Source organism: Falco punctatus (genome assembly GCF_963210335.1).
Source record: "Falco punctatus genome assembly, chromosome: 1".
Taxonomy (NCBI): Eukaryota; Metazoa; Chordata; class Aves; order Falconiformes; family Falconidae; genus Falco; species Falco punctatus.
The window spans coordinates 95,449-120,017 of NC_137580.1; the positions used below are offsets into that span (position 1 = coordinate 95,449).

The 24,569-nt window shown below is 44.1% G+C and overlaps 1 protein-coding gene across 4 annotated transcripts; it reads right to left on the bottom strand.

The window, feature by feature from the left end:
* Window positions 1-478: 478 nt before the first annotated feature.
* LOC308070818 (general transcription factor II-I repeat domain-containing protein 2A-like) lies at window positions 479-24,541 on the bottom strand. Of its 4 annotated transcripts, none has more exons than XM_080405400.1 (4): window positions 24,102-24,541; window positions 22,706-22,740; window positions 21,444-21,568; window positions 479-19,644 (listed from the first exon to the last, which is right to left on the bottom strand). In XM_080405400.1, exon 4 carries the CDS (start codon window positions 4,042-4,044, stop codon window positions 3,127-3,129), a length of 918 nt encoding a protein of 305 aa, XP_080261526.1. In that variant the 5' UTR covers window positions 4,045-19,644; window positions 21,444-21,568; window positions 22,706-22,740; window positions 24,102-24,541; the 3' UTR covers window positions 479-3,126. The 4 variants fall into 4 exon arrangements, with proteins under 4 accessions (XP_080261526.1, XP_080261524.1, XP_080261525.1 ...); XM_080405398.1 differs by having other exon boundaries at window positions 479-19,689; XM_080405399.1 differs by having other exon boundaries at window positions 479-19,689; window positions 21,444-24,033; window positions 24,140-24,541.
* Window positions 24,542-24,569: the final 28 nt, after the last annotated feature.

Here is a 24,569-nt window from a genome sequence, read left to right on the forward strand (position 1 = left end):
CTAGAGCATCAAGGCAAAAATAACCCTGTACAAAGCTAACAGTCCTTTCACAGCAGCTAGGTAGCCACAGTAGAAATTATTTACAAAGGAATCCTAAATCACACAGGCCCATTCGAGCTCCCCTTTCACATAATTCTTCAGAGCAATCTAATCAACAATGTGTCTTTGTATTTACTGTTCATAAACTCTAACTGTTTTGTGCTGTCCTCTAATTTTCAAGAGTTGCAGGGCTGCTTCTCAGAAATACATCAATATCTCAGAGAAGCTGGGATTTAAAACCTGGTTTGTTTCTTGGTATCCACGGCACTGAGCTTTCTTCCATCAAGAGAAGGACATACCTGGGGAATTTTTTGACTCATCTATTTTGGGGCAAGGAAGAAATTACTTTGAACATGGGCTGATTTTAATCTTCTCTGTAATAATGATTGGCTGTATTACATTCCAACTTCATCCCTGCAACAAAGTCCTGTACCTGTCATATGAGGGGCCCAAGCCACTGCGAGAAAGACGAGCTTTCCTTTTGGACATGGAAGACAAGATGTGTAGATGTTATGGGCGTACAGACAGGTGCAAACAGAGAAAAGTATGTACCAGAAGTGCAGGGGGAAAATGATGGATCACTGGCTTTTGCAATTTACCTAAACATCCTTATGTCTAGATTATCTTCGCTGATTAAGCCTTTCTTGGTGCTGTAGTAGAATCTTTGTCATTCTAGAACCTTCTCACTTTAATAAGTTACTATGGCTCAGATGGTGCATGGAAAAGTGCAGGGAAACTTCAGCGTTTTCATAAATAATGCTCAGCTGCTTAACCTCGGGTTAAGAGCTAGGCTTAAGCCTGAGGGTTAGGTCTGAAGGTGTGATGGCCTTCAGGGTGATGGCCCAGTGTGATGAAGGGCATTGCCCTGGGTACATCTGTGTGTTGAAGCATGGCATTAGCAGTAGGGTAGCCTGGCAATTCCCTTTCGGCTATGAGAAATTCTGCCGGCACATGAACTTTGCAGAAAAGCAAAACTGCTGACATACACAATGTGATTGTAGAGCATCACACACACCTTATCAAAAAAAAAAAAAAAAAAACCAAAAAAAAACCCCCTACACAACAACAACAACAAAAAAAAAAAAAACAAAAAAAAAAAGGCAAGGGCTCCCAGGTTGGAGTTTGTCTTTCTTACTCCTTTCTACACTGTCTGGACTTCTAAAAAATGGTGGAAATCAGGAGTTAGAGCATAAAACTCAAAATTACTTAATGGATACTATAAACTACACCAGATGTTAAGCTCTAGATAAAAAGGAAGCTGTCCCCTTCACCAATATAACAATCATCACTTACATTATAACAATAGCTAACTCTACCAAATATTTGAATTCTGTTCCATTTCTCATCAGAGACACTTTCCACTCAGATCCTGGCAATTTTAATTGAATGCGAGCTGATGACTTTTCAGGGAAGCAGTCTTGAAAATCAGAAGCACAATTCCAGAGAGCAATGCTTCCCCAGTATAGTTACACAGAAGAATCTTAAGCCTTTTCAAAGGCCTCTTTGCACTTGCTAGACATAAGCTGCCCTTACGCCTGACTCTTGTATCCAGGATGAATTAGAACAAGCAGGAGAAGAAACATGGCAAAAAGCAAGGCTGTTTCCACTCAGCGTTGATGAACACGCACTTTCATGCATTTTGCACTTGCAGTTTAATCATGGAAATCATTCTGCACACTCCTACTGCTAATGACCTGATTGTTAGGAGAAAGGTGGGCCCTGGTCCTATTGACTGTTTACATCTTAATGTGCCCTCGTTTTGAAATCTGTTCCCAAACTAGCTGAGGTTCTACGGTGCTACATTTCCTCTGCAGCATCACACACTTTCAATCAGCATCGGCTCTTTAGCCATAATCGCTTCCTGCCCTGGCTTCTGCTCAGCACTGCAACTTGCTGCAGAATAACCCCCCCCCAAACCTGGTCTGTGTACATAAAATGGTATAGAGCAGGGGTCCTCAAACTTTTTAAACAGGGGGCTAGTTCACTGTCCCTCAGACACTGTCGGGGGCTGGACTATAGTTTCGAAAAAAGTGAACGAATTCCTATGCACACTGCACATACTTTATTTGTAGTAATGCACAAAAAACAGGAAAAAAGAATGCAATAATTAAAATGAAGAACAATTGTAATTAACAAAACCAAATATTTCAATGTGAACTATGGGCCTGCTTTTGGCTAATGAGATGGTCAATGTTAGGTTCTCTATTTGTCACTGATAGTCATAGCAAGTGATGCAAGTGTTCATCGGTTAGTCTGGATCTGATTGGAGATTTCAGATGTTTCATTCAGCAAAAAGTCTGCTCACAGACATAGGTGCTGCCAAAGATGGTTGCAATTTTGAGTGCATGGTTCCTGAGATTATAATATGTCTCTGAGGGGAGAGATGCACAGAAATTAGTAAGGCTGCTTGATTTGAATGCATCTTTGAGCGAGTCACAAGTCTGTAGTTTGGCCAATTCCATTTGGTAAATCAGATCAACAGTTTCAATGTCAACAGAAAATGGGTTCTGGAAAAGCTGTATGTCCTGTTCATGGAGACGAAGCTCTTTAAATCTGATTTGAAACTCCTTTTGCAACATTTCTAGTACATCCACACATGTTTTGTTTGGGAATGCAACTGCTGGTTTTTCTGCACACAGGTTTTGAGTTGTGGGGAGATGGCAGAAGTTTTCCTCCTTTACTTGGTTAATGAGGAGGTGTAATTTGACTTGAAATGCTTTCACATGTGAATACATATCACAGATGAGCTTCCCCTTTCCTCGAAGTTGGACATTGAAATTGTTGAGTAGCTCTGTTACCTCTGTCAGAAACGCAAGGTGCCATTTCCATTCTGCATCTCTGAGCTCTGGTACTTCTTTGGTTTTAGAAAGCACAGAATCATAAACCTGTGGAAGTAATTCATAAAATCATTTCAAAACTCTCCCTCGACTCAGCCAATGGACTTCTGTGTGGTACAGAATATCTTCATCGGCAACATTTAGCTCCCCCAAACAGACAGAAATTCCTGAAACTGTGGTTTAGTGCATGAGCTCTAATGAAGTTAACACAAGAAACCATAATTTTCATGACAGAGTACAGCTTCAGTTTTTATACAGGGGTGTATAAATCCCGATTTTTTCTGTAGATCTGAAGATCTAAATCTTCAGATTTACAACACAGCGCTTGTTGGTGGATGATGCAGTGTATGGCTATTGGATGAGAATGGTTGCATTTGTCCATCTCTTTGTTAATGCGTGCAACCACTCCTTTCATGGACCCCACCAAGCTAGGAGCACCATCAGTTGTCACACTGAATAGTTTATCCCAGTCAAGCTCCAAATCGTTCATAGTTTGGCAAACTTTCTCATAGAGATCCTCTCCTTTGATGCTTTTCAGTGCAGCAAGCTCCTCTGTGACTTCAAAAGAATCATTTGTCCCACAAATGAAAATTAGAAGTTGTGCAGAATCACAAACATCATTGTTTTCGTTGAGTGCCAATGAGAAATAGCAAAGTTTTTGGGGGGAGTTTTGCAACTGCAGATTCAAATTTTCCCCCATTTCTCCAATCCTTAGTGTAATTGTAGGTCCTGAAAGACTCACTGTACTAAATAAATCCGCCTTCTCTGGATACATTTCTTTGGCCACAGAAAGAAGGCATTCTTTAACAAATTCTCCCTCTATGAATGCTCTGCCAGTGCATGCTATGAGCTTGGCAACTTGATAGCTTGCTTGAAGTGATGATATATCGAGCTGCTTTTGCTTCACAAAAGTATTTTGCTGAGTTGTCAATCCATGTTTCAGTCTTAATATTTTAACTTTTCTCACTTGTCCGACCAAAGAATCATATTTACCTTTATGTTGAGTTTCGTAGTGTTGACGCAAATTGTATTCCTTGAACACAGACACTGAATTCTGGCATATCAGATAAACAGCTCTTTCTTTGTACTCCGTGAAAAAATAATCAGAAGTCCACTTTTCTTGGAACACCCCGCACTCGGAGTCAATTTTTCTTTTTTTTTTTGACATGATGGTGTGCGCGCTTCCCGCTGGTGCTGGCTTGCTTGTCCTGCCCGGGAGCTGGAGGGAGGGAGGGAGGGAGGGAGAGACGGGGCAGCCGCCCCCCTCCTCAGCGCGGCCGCGCAGTCCGGACAGGGTGGCCAGAAGGGACTGAAGGGACTTTGCCGCGCCGGGGCTCTGGCGACTCGCCCGAGCTGGCTGGGCCTCGCAGTGCAGAGGCTGCCGGCTGAGCCTGCCCGGCAGAGGAGATGCCCGCGCCTCTCGCCCGCCGCGCACCGCAGAGGAGGAGGAGGGGGGAGGGAGGAGGCGGCGCGGTTTGGGCCGAGAGGCGCCCCCTGGCGGGGGCAGGTCGAGGACGAGGCGCTGGTTCCAGCCCAGACCCGGCGGGTGCGCGGGGGCCGTGGAGGCCGGCGCAGATGCAGTGGCAGGCAGTCATCTGCGGCTGCTTTGTTCCTCCCCAACCCCCGGCGGGGGGCGGGGGAGTCTGTAAATAACGGGGGCCGGTTTGAGGACCCTAGGGGGCCGTATCCAGCCCGCGGGCCGTAGTTTGAGGACATCTGGTCTAGGGTCAAGATACATCCGCAGCCTTCACACCTGCTGAGCTCCCACCCTAGGCTCTTCCTCCTCTGGGGACTAACATCCTCTAGCTTTCTGTTTTAGTATCACTAATACAAGGCCATCACTCTATGTTCACTTTCTGGTTTCAATCCCATTTATTTTTCCTACTTTAATAAAATGAATCAAAGTAAATTAATGACATAAAAAATATTAACTTTCAGGGATGACCTATTTTTTAGCTAGACTGCACTACAGATTTGATTCAATGAAAACGATGCATTATTGAATTATAACCAGCCTGAAACTAAGTACTTTTCCTGAGTGCTTTCTTTCCACCACATACATACAGGGACCTAGCTATCCACTATGGATTAAAAAGCTACTGTAAGTTCACAAGGCTATAATTTAATTTTATAATTTTTAAAAGCATATTGGGCCCTAGATTAAATTTCAAGATACCCCTTCTGACTGGGTGTAAGAGACTGCGCTGCTGAGACCCACCATTGCCACAGCAGATGTGTTCTCTCAACATTACTATGGCAGGAAACTCATGCCATCCCCACAGGGAATGATCTATACATTGTTAAGGCAGGAAGATAACACCACTGGCACAGAAGGGATTTAAGGCAGGAGGGTAACACCACTGCCACCGCAGAGATTGATCTATACATTGTTAAAGGAGTAAACCGACGGATGCCATGGAGCAACGGGGGAGGCTGATCCTGCACAACCCAACCAAACCCCTGTGCGTGTGCCCAGACTTGGGGTCAGGGGGGTCAGGGTGCCTGGGGGACCCTGAGGAGTGTTGGGCATATACACCATTGCCGGGTGGAAGGTGTGGTTAAGCAGAACAGCTTGTAACAACTCTATAAAAAAACCAGAACCAAGTAACATGGGACGGAACGTTCCCCCACCGGACTGGGAAACAAATCGGACCATCAGGGTGCCGCTGCTCCGGGGTGGTAGCTATTGCCTTGAACTCTTCCCTTCTTTCCTTTTTTCCTCCTTTCTCTCTCTCTCTCTCTCTTCCCCTTTGCATTCGCAGATTTATTGTTGGGCAAATAAAGTTCCTTGGCTCTTGACTTCGTTTTGAGTCTTAATTCTGTTCCCGAGAATACAAACAGAGCCGCGCTCCGGTCTCAGACCGGCACGTGACATGAGCCAAAATTTGAACGGGCTTGCTGACACACGGTTTGAAAAAAACTTGCATGTAAAAAAATGCCCACTAGATGGCAGAGATGACTTATAAACGTAAGCAGAAGGGCAGCCAGATGCAACCTGTTAGCAGTGGTATTCATTACTTGCATTATTGCAGTGTCCGGGAGACTTAGAAGTGGATCTTGATAGCGTTGTATCAAGTGCTCTAAAAATATATATAGAACTCTAGGACCACTGCTGTCTAGAAATGCTCTATACAATCTCAAGCATAAGGCCAGAGACAGTAAATGGACGTGGAGAGACAAGGAAGCTTAGGTATTAAAGTAGAACGGAGTGCTTCCAGGGTTTTGAAGGTTTTGAACAGATACCCTGTTTATAACATCATGACAGCCAAAAGGAATCTGGTGGCAAGCTCTTGTAATGAAACTTCTAGCTTAGCACTTGGACTGCAAACTTCACCCTTGGCAACAACCCCCTGATATTTAAAAGAATCCAAACTCAGCTCTGTGCTGTGAAAATCCTGTTTGTTTTCTTTTCCTCAGATCTGCACCAGCAGCACAAAGAGGAGCTATATCTACAGACGGAGGAGGCAGATGGAACAGGCTCATGTTTGTTTCTTTTGTAGGCTTTTTGTTCAGATTTGTTTAGTGTACTAAGTTAATCAACTGAATCCATACTCTGTCTTAGCTGACTATAAATTTGGCTTCAACTAGTTTCTATCTGCAATTTCGCCCAACTTCTGGGACTGAGAAACCTGCCTATTAAACCCCTGCATACTTTTATCTAGATAGAAACTACTTTTAGTATCAAAAATTGTTCTACTTAGTTTCCTTTTCTTGACTAGAAATCCATTGCTATTTCCACTTATCTTATTCTCCATAATTAAACTGAGAATACTTCCTGAACACTTATTTCAGAAAGAAAAGTGAAACTATGCCTGTCATATATCTCTACACAGCTCACTTTTTTGTAAAAAAAGTCCTATCATTTGGCCTTGGAAACTAACTTATTATTGTGTTTTGGCACGAGGAAATATGAATACAGATGGCAGGGAGCTTAGATTGCTCACTTGGAACAAGGCAGAATAGGTGAGACAGTGGAAAAATGAAACTCATTTTCATAAGTGGTCCAATACTTGGGCCAAACTTACCTGAAAATATCATACATCGAGATTCTGGCCTGCATACTCACATACACTATTTTACCACACATCGATTGCTTCATCATCCACATGACTGTTCCTCAGCTGGCTGTTTCCTGGCCACTGGACAGCCAATAGTCAGGAATACAAGGTCTAGAAGGTTCCTCAGGTTTTCCACCATAATATGATGGTTGATCATCACAATGTGATTTAGGGCCTATCAAATTCAGACAAAAACCTGCCAAGTCAGACATCTGTCTGCTTGCAGTGAACTAAGCATGCTTCAGAATGTATTGAGAGAGCAACTGCTATCTCTAATATCTCTTGAATTACTTTTGTGAATTACCAAAGTGTTCCAGCTAGATGCTCCTCTAAAGCACCAGGGCATCCAGCTACCAAGACGACACAAAAATCTTTGGGAAAATGTAGTAGTTCTTCTAGAAAACAACTTTAAGTAGAATTTCATTGCACATTCTCTGTTAGCTTCTGTATTATTTATTTGTTTGTATCAGCTAGTTGTCAGGAAGCTGGGATAGGATGTTCCTGTTATCTCAGTGCATCTGATTTAGGACTCCAAAGGTTTACATCCTTTCAGTCCCTGGTACAACTGTATCACGTTGTATGTTTGAAAGATAAAATATCTAAAATGTGTTGTTGTTGCTTATTTGTCTGGCTTCCATTCCTGTAACAGTCTTCAATTTAGTTTTATTGCAAATCCCTTTATTACACACATAGTTGCATTTTCCTGTGTCACAGCTGGGTTTAGGCTCCAGCCTGAAGGATTTTTCTGTCCGTTTCAGACACTTGCAAAAGTACTGAAATCAGAAGTCACAGACCTTTGAAGATCTGCACTCTAATATGCCTCAAAATTGTTCCCTACCTATGCTGAAACACTAGTCCTTTAGTTCCTTCAACATCTCATTTTTGTTGTCCTTAACAGCAGCTGCCAGAATAGAGGTATCTATTTGTGACACAGACACAGCTCAGATAACTAAACTCAAGCAATTTTGCTCAGTGTTCTAGTTGTCCACAGCAGATCACGTAGTGACACATTCTGGAGCACAGGCAGTAGAGACAGTGCATGTAAGGCTCACAGATAGGTGTCTAAGCCATTGTTTGGTCTAGTGTTGTCCTACCCGCTGACCTGTATATTATAGTGTGTGTGAGATTCAAAGAATAGCATAATACACAACAAGCCACGTGCCTCTTAGGCAGCTTCCATCCAGAAGCCAAGCATCCTAGCTGGCCAACTTCAGCTTTCCAGCCTGTGAAAGCTTTGCAGCCTCTGGATGCAATCCAGTCCAGCAGCACAGTCAGTGCTGGACATTACATATGGTACCAAACAGACTATAGGAAGTTCTAAATAATTCTATTTTGAAAAAAAAAACCCACAAACAAAAAGTAAAATACAAAGTAGAATAGATAAGATTCAAATATTTGAGGTTATTTACTGCATAATCTTATATCAAGAATACGCTCAGGACCCTCTTGCAGTGTTTTCTTATTTCTAATGTTCTTGTCTTTTCCCATTACTTCAACTTGGTAGCAAATCCATTTTCCAATATCTTTTGAATAAAGTGTCTCAGACTTCCTGGAAAAGCTCAGAAAGATCTGTAAAGATTTTTAGCTCACCAACCAATAAAGCTGGGAAAACAAAGAAGGCAAAGTTTTAGATGCATAGACTTCCTAAGATCTTAAAGGCAGTAAATTTCAAACAGTGTGGATCATTTGTTGTGCATTTAATCTAATGTTTTTAATCTGTGCAGAAGAACAGTGTGACTGGCATCTTGAAAGCAGAGGGGCAGAAGAAGTGTCAGCAGAGCAAGAAACAATAAGGTCATTTGTTATTCCCAGAAGGAGAGAGAGAGACCAAAAAAAAAAAGTTGTGCAAGATAATCCCTTAGATCTCTTTTTGATTTTTACATCTACAAAGGGTGTGAATAGTGCTAGTTGCACATGTATTTTACACAAATGTGGTGAGAATTAGGTAGGTATGCCTGTGCTTTGTCTTGAACACTCGTTAAATGCTTTGAGTAGAATGTCTGTTGTCTTACGTAACAGCTAAGACAAATTTCGAGAAACCATAATGTCCAAAAGGCATCTGCCATTTTCCATAAACTTGTTCAAGCCTGGTAATCACAGAACGGTCAGGGTTGGGAGGGACTTCTAGAGATCATCCAGTCCAACTCCCTGATAAAGCAGGTTCTCCTGGAGCAGGTTGCACAGAATCCCATCCAGGTGGGTTTTGAATGTCTCCAGAGAAGGAGACTCCACAGCCTCTCTGGGCAGCCTGTCTCTGTGCTCTGTCACCCTCAAAGTAAAGAAGTTTCTCCTCACGTTCTAATGGAACTTCTTGTGTTACGGTTTGTGCCTGCTGCCCCTTGTCCTGTCACTGGGCGCTGCTGAAAAGAGCCTGGCCCCAGCCTCTTGACACTTGCCCTTGAAACATCTGTAGACGTTGGTAAGATCCCCTCTGGCTGCTCTTCTGGCTAAACAGGCCCAGCTCTCTCAGCCTTTCCTCACAAGGGGGATGCTCCGGTCCCCTCATCACCTTCATAGCCCTCTGCTGGACCCTCTCCAGTAGTTCCCTGTCTCTCTCTTGAACTGGGGAGCCCAGCGCTGGACACAGCACTGCAGGTGCGGCCTCCCCAGGGCAGAGCAGCGGGGCAGGATCACCTCCCTGCACCTGCTGGCCACGCTCCTCCTAATGCACCCCAGGATCCCACTGGCCTTCCTGGCCACCAGGGCACACTGCTGGCTCATGGGCAACTTGCTGCCCACCAGCACTCCCAGGTCCTTCTCTGCAGAGCTGCCTCCCAGCAGGTCAGCCCCAGGCTGTACTGGTGCATGGGGTTACTCCTCCCTTGGTGCAGGACCTTACGCTGGCCTTTGTGGATCTCCACTAGGACCCCCTCCACCCAGCTCTCCAGCCCATCCAGGTCTCGCTGAACGGCAGCGCAGCCTCCTGGTGTGTCAGCCACTGCTCCCAGGTTTGTGTCGCCAGCAAACTTGCTGAGGGTACGCTCTGTCCCGTCACCCAGGTCACTGATGGATACGTTGAACAGGACCGGACCCAGTACTGACCCTGGGGAACATTGCTCGAGCTACAGGCCTCCAGCTGGACTCTGCGCCGTTGACCACAACCCTCTGAGCTCTGCCATTCAGCCAGTTCTCGATCCACCTCGCTGTCCACTCTCCTAACACGTTTCCTGAGCCATGATGTAATCCTGAATAATGTTCAGCAGGTTCCTTCAACATAGATACAAAATGTTTCAGTCATTCACAGTTGTACTAGCAGTACTGCAAAACCAGCTGTCTCCAGACCTGAATTCAAGGGGGAGAATGTTTCATATGAAAACATTATGCATATCACTTCATTTGAACCCAGTTAGGTGGCACAATCCTGTGTAGACCTGTTACTATCCAGCCACTTGTGGCAAGCGACAACGTGATGTACAGGAGCATTACAAGGTGCTCTGCATTTCTGCAGGCAGACCTGCGGAAGCTACTGCTGCTAAGGTAGTCTCGTCCCATTTTGTGGACCATTTAAGAAGTCAGTTAGGTCACGCTCTATATTTATTTCTATATAGGAATGAAATCTCATCTACTTTTTTTTTTTTTTTTTTTAAATGCTGCATGTGTTCTAGTTACTGTCTCCGACAAAAGCCCAACTCTCATTTAGAGTAATTACTTTTTTCAGCATGTGTGTGCATGCACACATATACATCTGCTCATACTACTCTGTACTCTGACTACTTCTAAATACAAACTCTCAAGTGCTCTGGAGTGAGAAGCTGTGAGAATAAATCAAGGACAACTTGTTCACCTCTCTGCCCTTTTTATACCGCTGGTGTTTATTTTTGTCATATTGGCCTTGATGTGATATTCAGCTGTCATGACTGTGTTTCCGATCAGCAATCTTAAATGTAGTGAAACTTGATCTGAAACCTCAAGAAGCCGCATAATACTTATTGTTCAAGGAAAGCTAACTCCTCTGGTAGTTTTCTTTTCAACTGGATTAGCTAGAAGTAGTAGAAGCTCTGATGTATTGTGTTTCAGCAATAGAGAGTGTAAAGTGGAAGAAGGGTCCTTTTAGCAGAGCCAGGAAGTTCGGTTTAAAATAGCTCAGTATGGGCAGGCACAGTGTCTTAATTTAGCCAAATGTTAGGGTGGCTCAAGCACTTTACAAATGATTACCTGATTTTCAGGTTTTTCCCAATTCCAGCTTCTGCCCAGTCTAAATTTACCTGCCATTTTATTTAAGAGGTGGAAAATAGAATCTGCCAGAATTTGCTTATAACCTGCAGGTGTGGGATTTCCTACAGTTTCCTGCAAATTATGAAGGCAAGCTCGGAGGAGACCCCCCACTCCCTTACTGCAGCAGCGCGGTTCCAGTGCCGGCTGGCAGGGAGAGGGGCACAGGAATCTGGATCCCGGGAGCATGGCACGCATTTACCCTCACCCTGTGCCTGAGCACCCACCTCTTCACCTGCCTCCTCCTCTCCTCCCTGCCACTGCAGCAAAGGTGAACCTGATCTCAGTTCAGACAAATTGCTTTATATTTTTAGCAGAATATGTGAGCAGAAAATTATGATGTTGGAAGCTTTATAGAAGGAAAATGAAGGAGGAAATTATAATCCGTGTTTCCTTTCAGTAGCAGGCAGCGAAGTAGAGTAGTCTTATTTGTGGCCATTTGACGAGAAATACCTCCGTGCTATGTAAGCAGTAAGAGTTAAGTTCCCAATGAGCAGGCAGAGGCGATCTTCCTAACTGTACCTGGAGTAACTCAAGTTATACCATAGTTACAATATTAACAAAGACATGGTATTTTTAAATTCAGTAACTGTGTTTGCCTGGGCACCTCTTAGTGATTACACCCAATATGGTCTGGTGTATATGAGTGCTTGGATAAGTAAGTAAAAAGGAATGTAGGAAGAAACCAGAATTATAGGTCAAAAATTGGCAAATGCTGGATCACCAAGCTGCAGGAAGATTTTTTTTTTTTGTTTTCCCCATTTGCAGCAGGTAACATAAAGAGAGCAGTGCTAAGAAAATAACAGGTATTCTATATGTCACACTAAATCAAGGTACAGGTGTGGAAAAGCTCCTAGGTCACGCCATGCCATTTTGAAGAGCAGTAAGCAAAAAAGCAAATGAGTAGAAATAACTATTCCATGGACATTTCAGTCTTGCCATATCAAACCCCAACTTTAGGACATGCTGGCCTGCGGTGTGCTTCATTCTTACTTTTCCCTTTGTTTTAATACAAGGTACCAGAAAATGCAGAGTCGGTATTTCCACAAAGCAGAATGAATGCTCTGGGCTTTCACCCTGAACTTTCTGACACCGCTGCCCATTAGCATGGGGTTAAATTAAAAAAAGAGCTGCTAGAATAATATGAAAAAGGAGCGATGACAAGTATATGGCATATATCATGTGAAAAGAAGTTAAGGACAGTGAGCACAATCAAACTTGGAAGCCACAGCATCAAATCCTGGACAAAAATTTATACACATGTATACAAAAGCATATTTTACATAGTTGGCAACCAGGAAAGATTTTTTTCGTGCTTCCTTGGTTTTGACCTTTGAACCATCACATGAATCCTTTTCAAGTGGCATATCTGCTCCATATAGTTCTTTCAGGAGAAATTTTGCTATTTACACACTCCTGGACTTGTAGAGCATACTTCTATATCAACTTTGTTTCCATGGCTGCTTCAGTGGGATGGGAGCCTGCTGGGTATTTCCCTTCACAGAATGTGTGAGCAGCATGATAATTAGTGCTGGGTGGAAAACAAGCACTTGATTTCATGAAAGCTGGTGAGGTTACTTCATTTGCTTTTCCTCTGCACTAAAACAACTAAACTTTGAAAAACGTTTTGCACAAAGTAGATGCGCCTCATCAGAAATCATGGTTAAGATCCCTCGCTGCTAGGTTATAGCTTTGGTATGTCTATTCACTTGTAAACTCTTCAGTTGCAGCTGTTCTCTTTTGTATAAATTAAAGATGTCCCGAGTAACAAATATTTTCTTCATAGCCGGATTTATGTTGAACACATGATTCATTAAACATGGGTCTCCCACTCTGCAGACCAGTGCTTTAAATACTATACCCTTGAATATGTTTTTTAAAATTTGTCTAGGACATCATTTTCTGACATGTCTAACTAGAAAAGCATAAAAAAAATAGCGAAGGCAATACAGAAGAATGAAGCAACCTGTTCCTTCAAACTGTTCTGGAGCTACTCCACAGCTTGTGTCCCCACTCCACCTCCTTCCTCACCAGCAGTGAGTTTGTATGTAGGGGATCTCTCAGCATGTTGCCTTGTTCCATGAGAAAAATCAATGCACAAACTCCAGCTGTGACTTTGTTTTGCTACAAGCTCACCACTTTGGCTGAGAAAGAAATTAGGAACTGCAAAATGCAAAAAGCAGCACTGGTGACAGCAAGAAATTCTTCAAGCAACAGCAAAGCTTCAGAAGCAACTGTGCCAGTGCCAGGCTCTCCAAGGAAAGGAGAATGAGCAGATGGCCCGACACTCAAGGAGAGCCAGCAAGGGAAACAAGCACAGAGATGGGAGGAAGAAGCTTGGTCCAAAGAGGGAGAATGTTTTGGACCCTTTGGGATTTTTGTTTGCAATAAACAAAGAGAAAAAAAAAAAATCAGTCATTCGTGTCCGTTACCCTGTCTCAGTCAGCGCTGTCAGGGCTCCAGCTGGCTACGAGCAAGCTCACACAGCAACAAGCCGAGAAGCAAGTGCTAACCAGACAGACAACGGGAGAGGAACCTAGACTGTGCATGTTTGCGTGGAGAATGATTAAGGAATAGCTGTTCTCAAACATCACTTCCCTGGGCAGGAGCATTAAATGCACCTCCCTGCAGTTTTGACTGCCTTACAGTTAAGGACAGATATTACGACTTCAGAGAAAGCTCAGGGTACATCTGTATTCTTGTCAGTGGATCTCACTGGATACTTGATCCTACCGAAATAATCTGACTGTTCATAAATCACATCCTAGAAACAAGAAGCTTAAAATCTGGTCGTCCCAGTGCTATTTCAGCAGAGCACAACACTAACGGAAGAAGCAGGCCACTAATTTAGGGATCATAAACTCTGTTGTGGGCCTTGAAAAGCTCTCATCCCTTATGCTGTCTCCTACTGTAGCCTACTGTGAAACAATAACGTGTAAAAGATTGGAGCTAGGCAGTGTTTGATAGGAGTTCCCTGATGGGAATGGTTTGTGGAAAAATTAAAATATATATGCAACTAAAAAAGCCTTTCAAAACATCCTTGAATCATTACTCTAAAGAAGGACTTCACAGGAAAATAGGCAAACAGGAGTAATTATCCATACAAAGACAAATAAACCTTACCTATCCAGGCAATCAGAAAGGTTTGGAAAGGTCATTTACAGATCAGGAAAATTTTGCACTTACTGATAAAAAGACTTCTCCTCCATACTAAACCACAATGTTTGATCTGAGGAAAAAAACCACTGCTTCCTTTATTTCTCCAATTGTGATCTCCCATTTAAAAGTAAGGACATTTGAAAGGACAGAATAGGGTAAAACAGAGACTGTATTCTAGGACTCAAAGGATCTGAAGAGTCCACAACTCTTTCTGCTTTACTAAATCCCTAATGGAAATAATTTTGGGAAAAAGCCAGCATAGGAATTGATCCTGACACAGCCATGCTATAACTCTTTACCACAACTTCCCTTAATCTCATTTATTTCTTCAAAAAAACCCTCATATAAGAGGAAGTATTTCTTAAAATCTTTTCAAAATGACTGGTGGATGGGTGTCAGAAACATTGTAAAAGCCTGAACATCTCACAGCTCTCCATGTGACACTGCTGTATGCTATAGCAACAAATCTTCCAAAAGAAGATACATAAAGTTATCCAGAAAGGCTAGTTTCTTCTGCTGTCTAGAGGGTATTGTAGAGAAGATGGAGCCATACTCTTTTTCAGGGATACACAGTGAAAAGACTAGGGGCAGTAGTCACAAAGTGCAGCGAGTGAAATTCCGATTAAACTTTAAAAAAAAATCACCATAAGCATGGCTGCCCAGAGAGGTTCTGGAATCTCCATCCATGGAGGTTTTCAAAACTCCACTGGAGAATGACCTGAACAACCTAATTTAACCTTGAAGTTAGCCATGATTTGAGCAAGTGGTGGGACCAGATAACCTGCAGAAGTCCCTTTCAACCTACGTTGTTCAATGGTACTGTGAGTTTTGCAAGAACAACAACTGCTAAATATTTTTTCTTTTCATGGCAGGAAGGACCTGTCATGCTGTCCCTAGTTTATTTCATAACACTGATGTGTAACTGGAAAAACAGCTTTATTTTTTATGACATCTTTAGCTGTTCATAGAATGTTAGCAGTCAGTCATACTGGGTGTGTTTATTTTAAAATCTGATGACTAATACATTTTATCAAGGACATTTAAAATTCTAATTTAGGTAGCACAAATAATATTCCACATCATGTTGCATTCAGTCAGCCTTCAGCTACCTGGAGATTTGCTCTCGCACATAATTGATTTCAGCTATTGTCCTCAAGGAAAAATTAGCTAGCTTTCCATCAGCCTTCAATTCCCTAACTCCCAATATCTTTGGAGACCTGCCTGTTAAAGCTTAGTTCCACTAGTTATTCACTAGAAAGCATGGAGATTTGTCTGCATCCTGCAGATCATCATCACAAAATTGTACCTTCAGAGAATCATATAGGCTGGAAGGGACCTCTCAAAGACAAGAGTAGCTCAGCAGTGATGTGAGTCAGCTCGTCCTTACTACCCTCAGACACATCTCACCTGGACACAGGCACTTGTGTTCAACAAGCATGCTTAAATGGTCCATAACTCAATCTTTCTCTGCTATGGGTAGTAATTTTCTCCCCAAAACTCCTACTGGGCACTGTAGGCACAAGGACCCTGAGAGGCCTGAGAACAGACCTTGCCAATGAAAAGTAAGTCATGGCTTTGAGTCACCTCTGCTTTTTCAGTGTCCTTTGGGACTAGGTCACTTACCCCATCAAGCAGAAGATCCACATTTTCCTTGGTGTTTGTCCTGCTGTGGATGTGCCGGTGGAAGCCATTCTTGGTGCCCTTCCACACCTCACAAGTTTTAACTTCAATTCAGATCTGGCTTTCTTAATTCCTTCCCTACATGTCTGTCATACACACAGAACCAGCCAAAACTCCCACAGCTACCTCCCCACCCGGTACTCTTTTTAAAGACACCCAGGTGCTCTCTGTCAGAGCTGACCCTTAGAGACCCACTCACCCCCTTGCTCCCAAGTCGTATCACCTGCTCACCAGCTCTTCCAGCTTGATCTCCACTAGCACTCACAGACTCGCTCACACACCTGCACTTACTCCAGCCACTGACACCAGGGACACACTGACCCTCCAGCCCATGGTCTGACCTGCTGCTGCACTCACACCCCTCTACACACCTATGCACACACAGAATGGAGAGCTATGGACCAGGGAAGAGCTGGAAAGGAGTTAAAGAAGAAGACAGGGCAGCTTGCCCTGGTCAGGCACAGGGTACGGCCAGCCAAGTGAACTGACCAGCCAGCTACATGCAGTTCCCTCTTTATTTCCTTGCCCCTTTATTTTACCACTCTTGTCCCTCCCAAACTACCTAAACTCCTCTCCTGTTCCACCTTTGCTTCCCATCCTAAACATCCTATAATAAGTGATCATGAATTGCTTTCCCCCTGCATCCCACAATATACACAATTCCTAGGCAGCAGTCCCCCTAGTCCAAAAGGTGTTCCAGAGAGCTGCTCTCAATGCTTATGGTGATGTGTTGCGTCTGGATGCTGGGACTAAAGCTTCGCTGGGACAGCCCTAGGGGAATGCAGACAAGGTGTTTGTTCCTCAGGAGTCCTTAAATTTGGGTTCTTGCCTGCCTTTGTGCCCCTGTGCTCCTCTGGGCTTGTGCACATGGGCCTTTGATGGGCAGATGGCCCCTGCTATGGGCCTGGGAGAAGCCAGGCACGGTTCTGTTCAGTTTTCCCACCCTTCCATTGTCTCTCTGAGCTCCTTTGTGGGCCTGCAGATGAGTTTTATCACCTAGCTTAACAGTCTGGGCAATGCTTCTACATGACTTCCAGACAGTCCATCCCTGCTTCTGATCTCACCCTACACTTTCTTCCAACATTTAAGCTCCATCAGGAATTCCTGATTTGGTCAAGCTGGCCTCCTGCCACAGCTTCCCCTTCCTGCCCATCAGGATGGACCACGTTTGCGCTTTGAGGGGATTGTCCTTGAATTAACATGCTGTCTTGGGCTCCTTTGATGTTCAGTGTCCCCTGGGGTCACACCTACCAGTCCCTTGAAAAGCCATAGTCCTTCAGTCACAAATGTTTCCGTCACACCAAACTGAGTGCATCTACAGGTCTGTATCTGTTTTCCTTCATAAGACCATTTTTCAACATTTCCTAAGCAGTGATTCCTGACTAATTGTTCTGATCATAAAATTCCCCGTCCTGCTGATGAACATCTACTAACACTCCACGGGTTGTGAGAAAACTACTACCTGATCAGCTCATCCCTAGTGAAACACAGTGTAACACCACCGCTCTGCTGCACTGAAAGACGGCCCAGCACCAGACCGTTGGGGTGATCCATCCTGGGAAGTCGATTTTGCACGGACAAAGGCGAACTGTAAGAGTGGGGCAGAGGCAGAGAGCTGCAGAAGATGCCAGGAGCAGCTCAGAGTGTGGAGGGGGGATCTCCCTGAGCAACCCCAGCAGGTCTGCTGGGCGCTGCCCTGTACCCGCCTAAGCTTATTCCCGATGGCCGATCTGACAGGTGACGGACAGATGGACCAGTCTGCCCAGTGACTCACACAGCAAAGAAATAGCTTTGCGCTGGCGGCCTTAAGGCATACCGACCCTGCCCTTCAGCAGTGCACAAATAATGTGTCTGCGAGACAGGAGGCAAAATGGGTGGGGGAGGGAGACGGGTGAGCCTGTGCAAGCAGCTGAAGTACAGGAAGGTTTTGTCTTGAATGAAGGCACTTCATTTTAATGTCGCTTTGTCATGTGCTGCTGTGCTGGCTCTTTCTGGCTCTACAGTTCAACCTAGCGCATCAGCCTCGGGACACAGTCCAGCGTTAAGCCCTTCGTATGCATGCTTCTTCACAGTATTTACACAAAAGAACAAAAACGCTATAATTTTTGTAAGATTTTGTCTGCATTGTTTTTTCTTTCTTTCCTTAACCCTCAGCATCCTGCACAAGCCTTGAGGCTGAGAAGCAGCCACAGCCTTTATAGCCGGGAGTGCGTGTAGGGTAACAAAAAGGTCACCAACAAAGCTACAAGGGACAGTGGTGACATTTGGTCTTCCCACACTCCCTTCATGTGTGAGAATGCATAGGAAAAAAATAGTACATTCCGGTCGAGAGAGCAGGCTGCGTTATTGAGAGGAGACAGGCATTGTGCTTGTCAGCACGGGCTGATCTAGCACTCTCATTTCCCCACCTAAACCCCTCAGCAGCACATGAAACAAAATGAATAACTTCCATGTGGAAAAACAGGCTGCTTACAAGTGATAGAGATGAAAGAGATGGAAAGCCCCAGCAGCCTGTAGCGGGCAAACTGCAAATAATGACTTGCGGGTGCCGTTTTCCAGGATAATTTCCCACGCTTAGGGTCTGGCAGCTTGAGCCCGTTGCCCAGCTGCCAGGTGGCCATGCTCTCGCCTGCAGCACTCGGGGGAGGACCTGTGCTTGAAGCAGCCCAGATGACTCTGCAGTTTCAAGCTTACACGCTGCAAGTTAACCCCAAAACATGCTACCAGCATGGAGCAACGTGCATGCATCTGCAGCTAGATACAGCGGCAACAGTGAGGAGACGTGGTATGTCTCCTACCCACATGGTAATGTGTACAGCAGCAGGTAATGGCAATGGTCCATCTGCATCCCTCTCCTCCTTCCTAGGGAAGGGTAATACTGATCATGATAACCATCTTCACAGCAAAGATAATATAAAAGTGGACATACTCAGAACACCCACAGAGCGCCAAGTCACTTTCATGAGGAATATAGGTATCAGGGCTTGAGAAAGCAATTTCACACCACTTTCTATCCTATAATTCTTAAACATAAGGATGCCTAAGATGTAATGGTGTTTGCATTTGGACTGAAAAGTCCTGGGTGGTTAAACATGGTTGTATTAAAAAGTTCAGAAGCATCCATTAGTAACTCAGAGGCATATAGCAATTAAGACATTACCAATTTTTCCAACAAATTAGTTCAGGGGCACCTCCTTACACAAAATTTGGTAACAATTAATCAATGCACATGCTCACACATAACACACAGCAAGCATTTTTACTTTTGAGGACTGCTGCAAAACTAATTTCTCTACAATTTTTCGTGATAATTAGAAGAATTCAGGACTGAAATCTTATAGCTTTGAAAAGCTGCAAATGTCTGAAATAAAATGGTGAAAATGCAGATACATGCATCTTTAAACTCAGCAGTCAGTTTCACATCTACATTAGCGATTGCTTCAGTGAGCTACTTACACATAGTTCAGGTACAAATGAAATCACCATTCAAAGGAGACAGCGATTTAATGTAATAGTCCAAAGTTGTAAGGCAAATGCACCAAAACCTCAGCTTTAGTTGCTCAGAGGAAGCGATGTCCATCTCTGCACTCGCCACACAACTTGATGCAGGGCAAGTGTTCTTGATTTATGTCAGCAGAGCCCTGTCCTCTATGTACAAACTGCACAGGAAAATCAGGAAAGGCTTATGAACTTTCAAACAGCTTCTGTACAGAACAAGGCAGAGAGAGAAAAGCATCTAATATCCTTTCAAAGAATTGAGAAAATGCTGAAGATATATAAAAAAAAATTAAAAAGATGATGAAACATTACAATATCAGATTACCTGACAAATGTCTGAAAGCCAATTACCTAGTTAATCAGCTAGTTTCTATATTGGAGCTGCAGTAAGTGATGACAGTTATTGACCACAAGACAGCACTTTGCTTTGTTGCTGTTGCAGAATCATTTGCACCCTTATGAGCAGGAAGATAATTTATCCCGGGCCTGGTTTACAACTGAAAGGAGGCCTACCCAATCACTTGGTTTGCTTGTCCTTCCTCCATCAGCCTTTTCCCTCCCAAAAACTTGTGAATTAATTCACCAATTTCAACCAAAATCTCATGGACCGGGCTGCAGAACTGATGTCCTTGTTATGTCCGTGGGTGGGAACCACACTGTCCTATTCTGAGGAGATTAACCTTCCTTAAAATCTGATACTCAGACTTTAACATAAAATGAAGCATTTTGCCATCAGAAATAAACTTAAAGTATTTACAGGAGAAGAAAATGCAATCAGAGTAGAAATTTGTGTCAAGTAACAATAAAGTGAGCAAGACGATACCACCATGCTGAAGAAAACAACTGGGCAACAGCAACCAGCTGAGAAAAAAAAATAATATTTGGTATTGGGAAGGGAATGCTGGTACTCAGATCATCTCCAGACAGCTCTTCTGGTAAACAGGAGCATAACACGGCCCCAGCAGTGGCTATGGCATTGCAGAAGACACAAATGGGACATTTTTCATGTCCTTTAGATGGCCACCAGTGCAGGCTCATAGTTAAGGCACCGTTGTCTGTCGGTCTCTGTGTGGGTGTGGTTGGATGGCATGCAGCTTTTTACAGCTGTCACCTGTAGCTCCAGGGTGGGTGCACTGGGGGCTGCCACCAGGAGAACACAGAGCAACCTACAGGTTAAATAACTGTCCTACACCCTGCAAGCACTCACGCACTTGGCCCAGGGTGCAGCTCTCCAGGAAAGCTCAATGTTGTTGCAGGCAGAGGAGTTGAAAGAAAGGAGAGCTGAATGGGATGCCCAGACACTGAGTTACAAATGCATTTTTCTCAGGAGCTGGTGTGTGTGGTTGGATGGCATACAGCTTTTTACAGCTGTCACTTCGTACTAGCTGGTTTTCTTATCCCAACCCATTTGTCATTTTATTTCCAGTGTTCATCTCAAACCTTCCGTAAATGTTATGACAGCATTTACCCTGTGAAAGTGGGAAGCAATGAGAAGACGGGAGTTGCTGCTATTGCAACAAAAGCCAAGAAAGACATAATTTCTTTAATTATTATAGCAGCTTCTGCTCTTTTCAGTTCAAATTCTCTCCTTGGTAAGTTCTGCTGAGAAGTGGCAGCCAGTAATTACAGGGGTCCACAAGACTGTGAGTGATTAGCGGCACTGTGGTGGTATTGTAATCTAGACATTACAATAAAATGAGCCTTCATGACTCCTAAATCATGTAGCATTTGAGGCAGCCTTTTTTCTACTATACGGACAACTTCACTGCTAGTGTAGCTGAGCTGGCTTCCATTAAAAGCAGGGACGTTGTTTCCTTTTCTACCAGAGGGCTGGCCACACAGGAATGACCAAAACACAGGGAAACCACACACATCATAAAATATTTCTAACAAACATTTTACTCAGGGGAAGAAACATTTCCAGAGATTCCTAGAAGCACTGAAAAGATGCACAACATACCTACATTTGCAGGTCGCTTCTTTTGGACAGGTTCAGTCCCACCTGCTGCATACCACCTTTGACTAGCTATTTCTGCCATGAAGGATTCTTTGTGTACTCAGCCATGTTGTCGGTGCCAGAACTATCTACATTTGGCGGTGAGTAGAAAAAAAAAAGGATAAATCAAACTTTTGAGTGATCTGGCCTTTGGAATGGCTGGGGGGTGATCTGTTATCCTTTGCTGTCTCAAAACAGCATCTGCACAACTTGCAGGTAGTAGTGCGAGGTAGCTGCTTTTCTCTTACAATGCTTACAGCAGTACCCATGCAGGCTGGTAAATTATACACAGTACAGCTCCATTCTTATAGAAGTCCCATGCTGCAATACCTGGTATCAAAGCAGAGGCTGGCAATTACATGCCCAAAGTATTTCTATCTTCTGGTCTCTCACATCCACTTTATAATCACCCCATCCAAAGATCTAGTGTAAATGATGGCAGAAGAGTGGACACATCTTGATAAGACCGAGATTAGTTTAGATTTCCTGTCTTGCAAATTCACATAGCTCAGAGGGCTCCAAAAGCTGGCTATCAGTTTATGAGACACGGTGCTTTTAAAAACTGTAATTTTCCTTATAGAAGGCAAAATAACCACTAGCAAACCAGTTCAAGAAGGATACAGACCCATGAGCACTTCACTGCAATCTCAGGGGAAACCCTACGTTTGCATTTCCTTAGTGTGCTGTTGAAGGTACTGAATTCCTGTGGAATAAAGTAAAGTCAGCTTATGGTCCTCTGTTTGGGAAAACTGCTTAGGAAAGAAGTGAAATCCAGCTTGCTCCACAGACCTAAGGGGGTGCAAGACCCTTGCAAAACACACTGATTTTCACCTCCCTTCATCCTTCCTCATTTCACTTTCTCATCTATGCTCCCCTCCCACCATCCTGTTCAGGGAATACTGTTTCATCCCTTCTTCACTAAGGCACCATTATCATCTTACACCTCTCCTGGAAAAACTCTTGGGGCCAGAACATTTGCAAGGAGTGAGTTCATGCTCACATTCATACCAGGAAAGAAATTTCCACCTTCTGAAACACTGGGAATATGTGCTTTTACTGCCTTTTTTGCTGCCCCCTCAACTCTGCTCGTCCTATTTTTTCATCCTGATCAGGCTGCCACGACTTGCTGAAATGAGGCTTGACATTTACTTGTCTTTGACATTCCTTACGTAGTTCGAGGTGTTACAAAATCAGCAACCTTCCAGAGCCACTGAGTATGCACTCACCTTATGTATTTATTCTTGATGAATTGATGTCATATCTGAACAGAAGGAAAAGTTCACGTATCAGGTTACTGAAAAATATTTTTTTAAAAAAACTGTAAACTCTTTAAGTAACTATTCCATTGTTCCACTCTGCAAGTGACTCTTAGACTCACTGAAGACATGTATCTTCAACACCCAGAGCAAGCAGAGTTTGCAGGTTTACTGCATAAACTGCTTAGGATAGGTAGTTGTTTTTTTGCAACATGGTGTTCACTTAGTTAATGAAACTAAAGAGCAGCAAGTTGAAAACACATGCAAACAAACACTAAGGGAAAAATAAACCACGTTGAATAATCTCTCTTGCGTACCATAAAGGATTAGAAAGTTCAGCTGCAAAAACCTTGCATCCTTATTTACAGGTTGATGAAAACAAGGAACAAATAAAGAACAATCATCCCAGCCTGCCAAGGCAAAACCAGGATGGTAACTGAAGGAGTATGGGGAAAAAAAACTCCTTTTTGAGCTAGTTCTTACTGAACTGTCTCCTACAGAGCTGCCTGTGCTTTCTGCAGAAGCTGCCACGGGGACCATGGAGGAGACACAAGCAGTGTCATGAAGAGAGAACACCGTTATCTCCCTTATGAAGGTCTGATACTGTTAGGAAGAGATAGAGAATAGAGAATTTCAGCTGCGAGGGACCTACAACCGTCATCTAGTCCAACCGCCTCACCACCACCGGGCTAACAGCCTGGTATGCCACTCCACAACTGAGGCTTCATTTCTGAGTAAAACCCTGCCAACATTTGCATCATTTCTCAGACAACAGGTTCAGAAAAATTCAGATGATGTGCTTAACTCACTGCTTCCCGGTGAAAGCTTTGGTCAGAGCGCAGCGTTTCTCAGGTCTTTCTGAACTGCCTAGTCCTAACCAAGATGGGCTGCAAATGCCCTTTCTCGCATTCAAGGCAGATGCTTGGTAAGCAATTCTTAACAATTTATTAATAATTTATGGTTAAGATTATTCTGACATTGCTTTTGATTGATGATTAGCTTTTGAGGCTGGAGTATTATTTCATGTTAGTTTTTTGACTAAGGAAGCAGAATCACCCTGTTTGGAGAGGACAATAAGGAACTGGCTTCCCTCTTGCTGGGAACACTTAATGCTTCGTTAGATGATCTCACCCAGACTCAAACACCCGCAATGTACACACCAGTCTTAGAAATTCATGTGACAACTAATCCGAGCCTACCTGGCAAGGGAAAGAAAATACCCCATTGTGTGCTGATGAGCTGTATTTTTGGGACTACTGCAAAGCTGATAATTTCCTTTGGTAAGTAGGACTTGACACCTACGGTTTAGAAACAAATCGATCTATAGAAAACAGACTGGGGTTATCTGGGCCCAGTTTGTACTCACACATTAGCCAGAGCGTGCTTCTGCAATGAGTTCCTTACTTGAACAGTGGCTTTAGGAGTTTCGCAAGTAATTCGGTTGTGTGAGTTACCGCTGGCAGCTTTGCAAAGTTTAACTTTGCAAAGTTTAAGCACAGCAAAGTGGGAAACGGAGGCTTGCAATAGCGAGGCTGTCACCGTCCTGCGTCCAGCCCCGACAAGCCACTGTTCGGCTTTAAAAAGGACGGAGCCGGCCCGAGCCTGCCGGGAAGGAGCCGGTGGAAGGGCCCCCAGCCCAGCCCGGCCCAGCCCGGCCCAGCCCAGCCCAGCCCAGCGCCCCCCCGCTCCCGGCTCAGCGCCCCCCCAGGCCGCGCAGCCGGGATGGCGGTGGCCGGTGACCCCGGGGCGGGCGGGGGTCAGCCCGGCCTCCCGCTGGCGGGGCCGAGCCGGGGGGGCGGCGCGGGTGGCAGCCCAGAAAGCTGTTTTCCCTTCG

Excerpts from the sequence above, each read along its gene's own strand:
- LOC308070818 (XM_080405399.1), bottom strand. The coding sequence starts at position 4,044 with ATGTCAAAAAAAAAAAGAAAAATTGACTCCGAGTGCGGGGTGTTCCAA.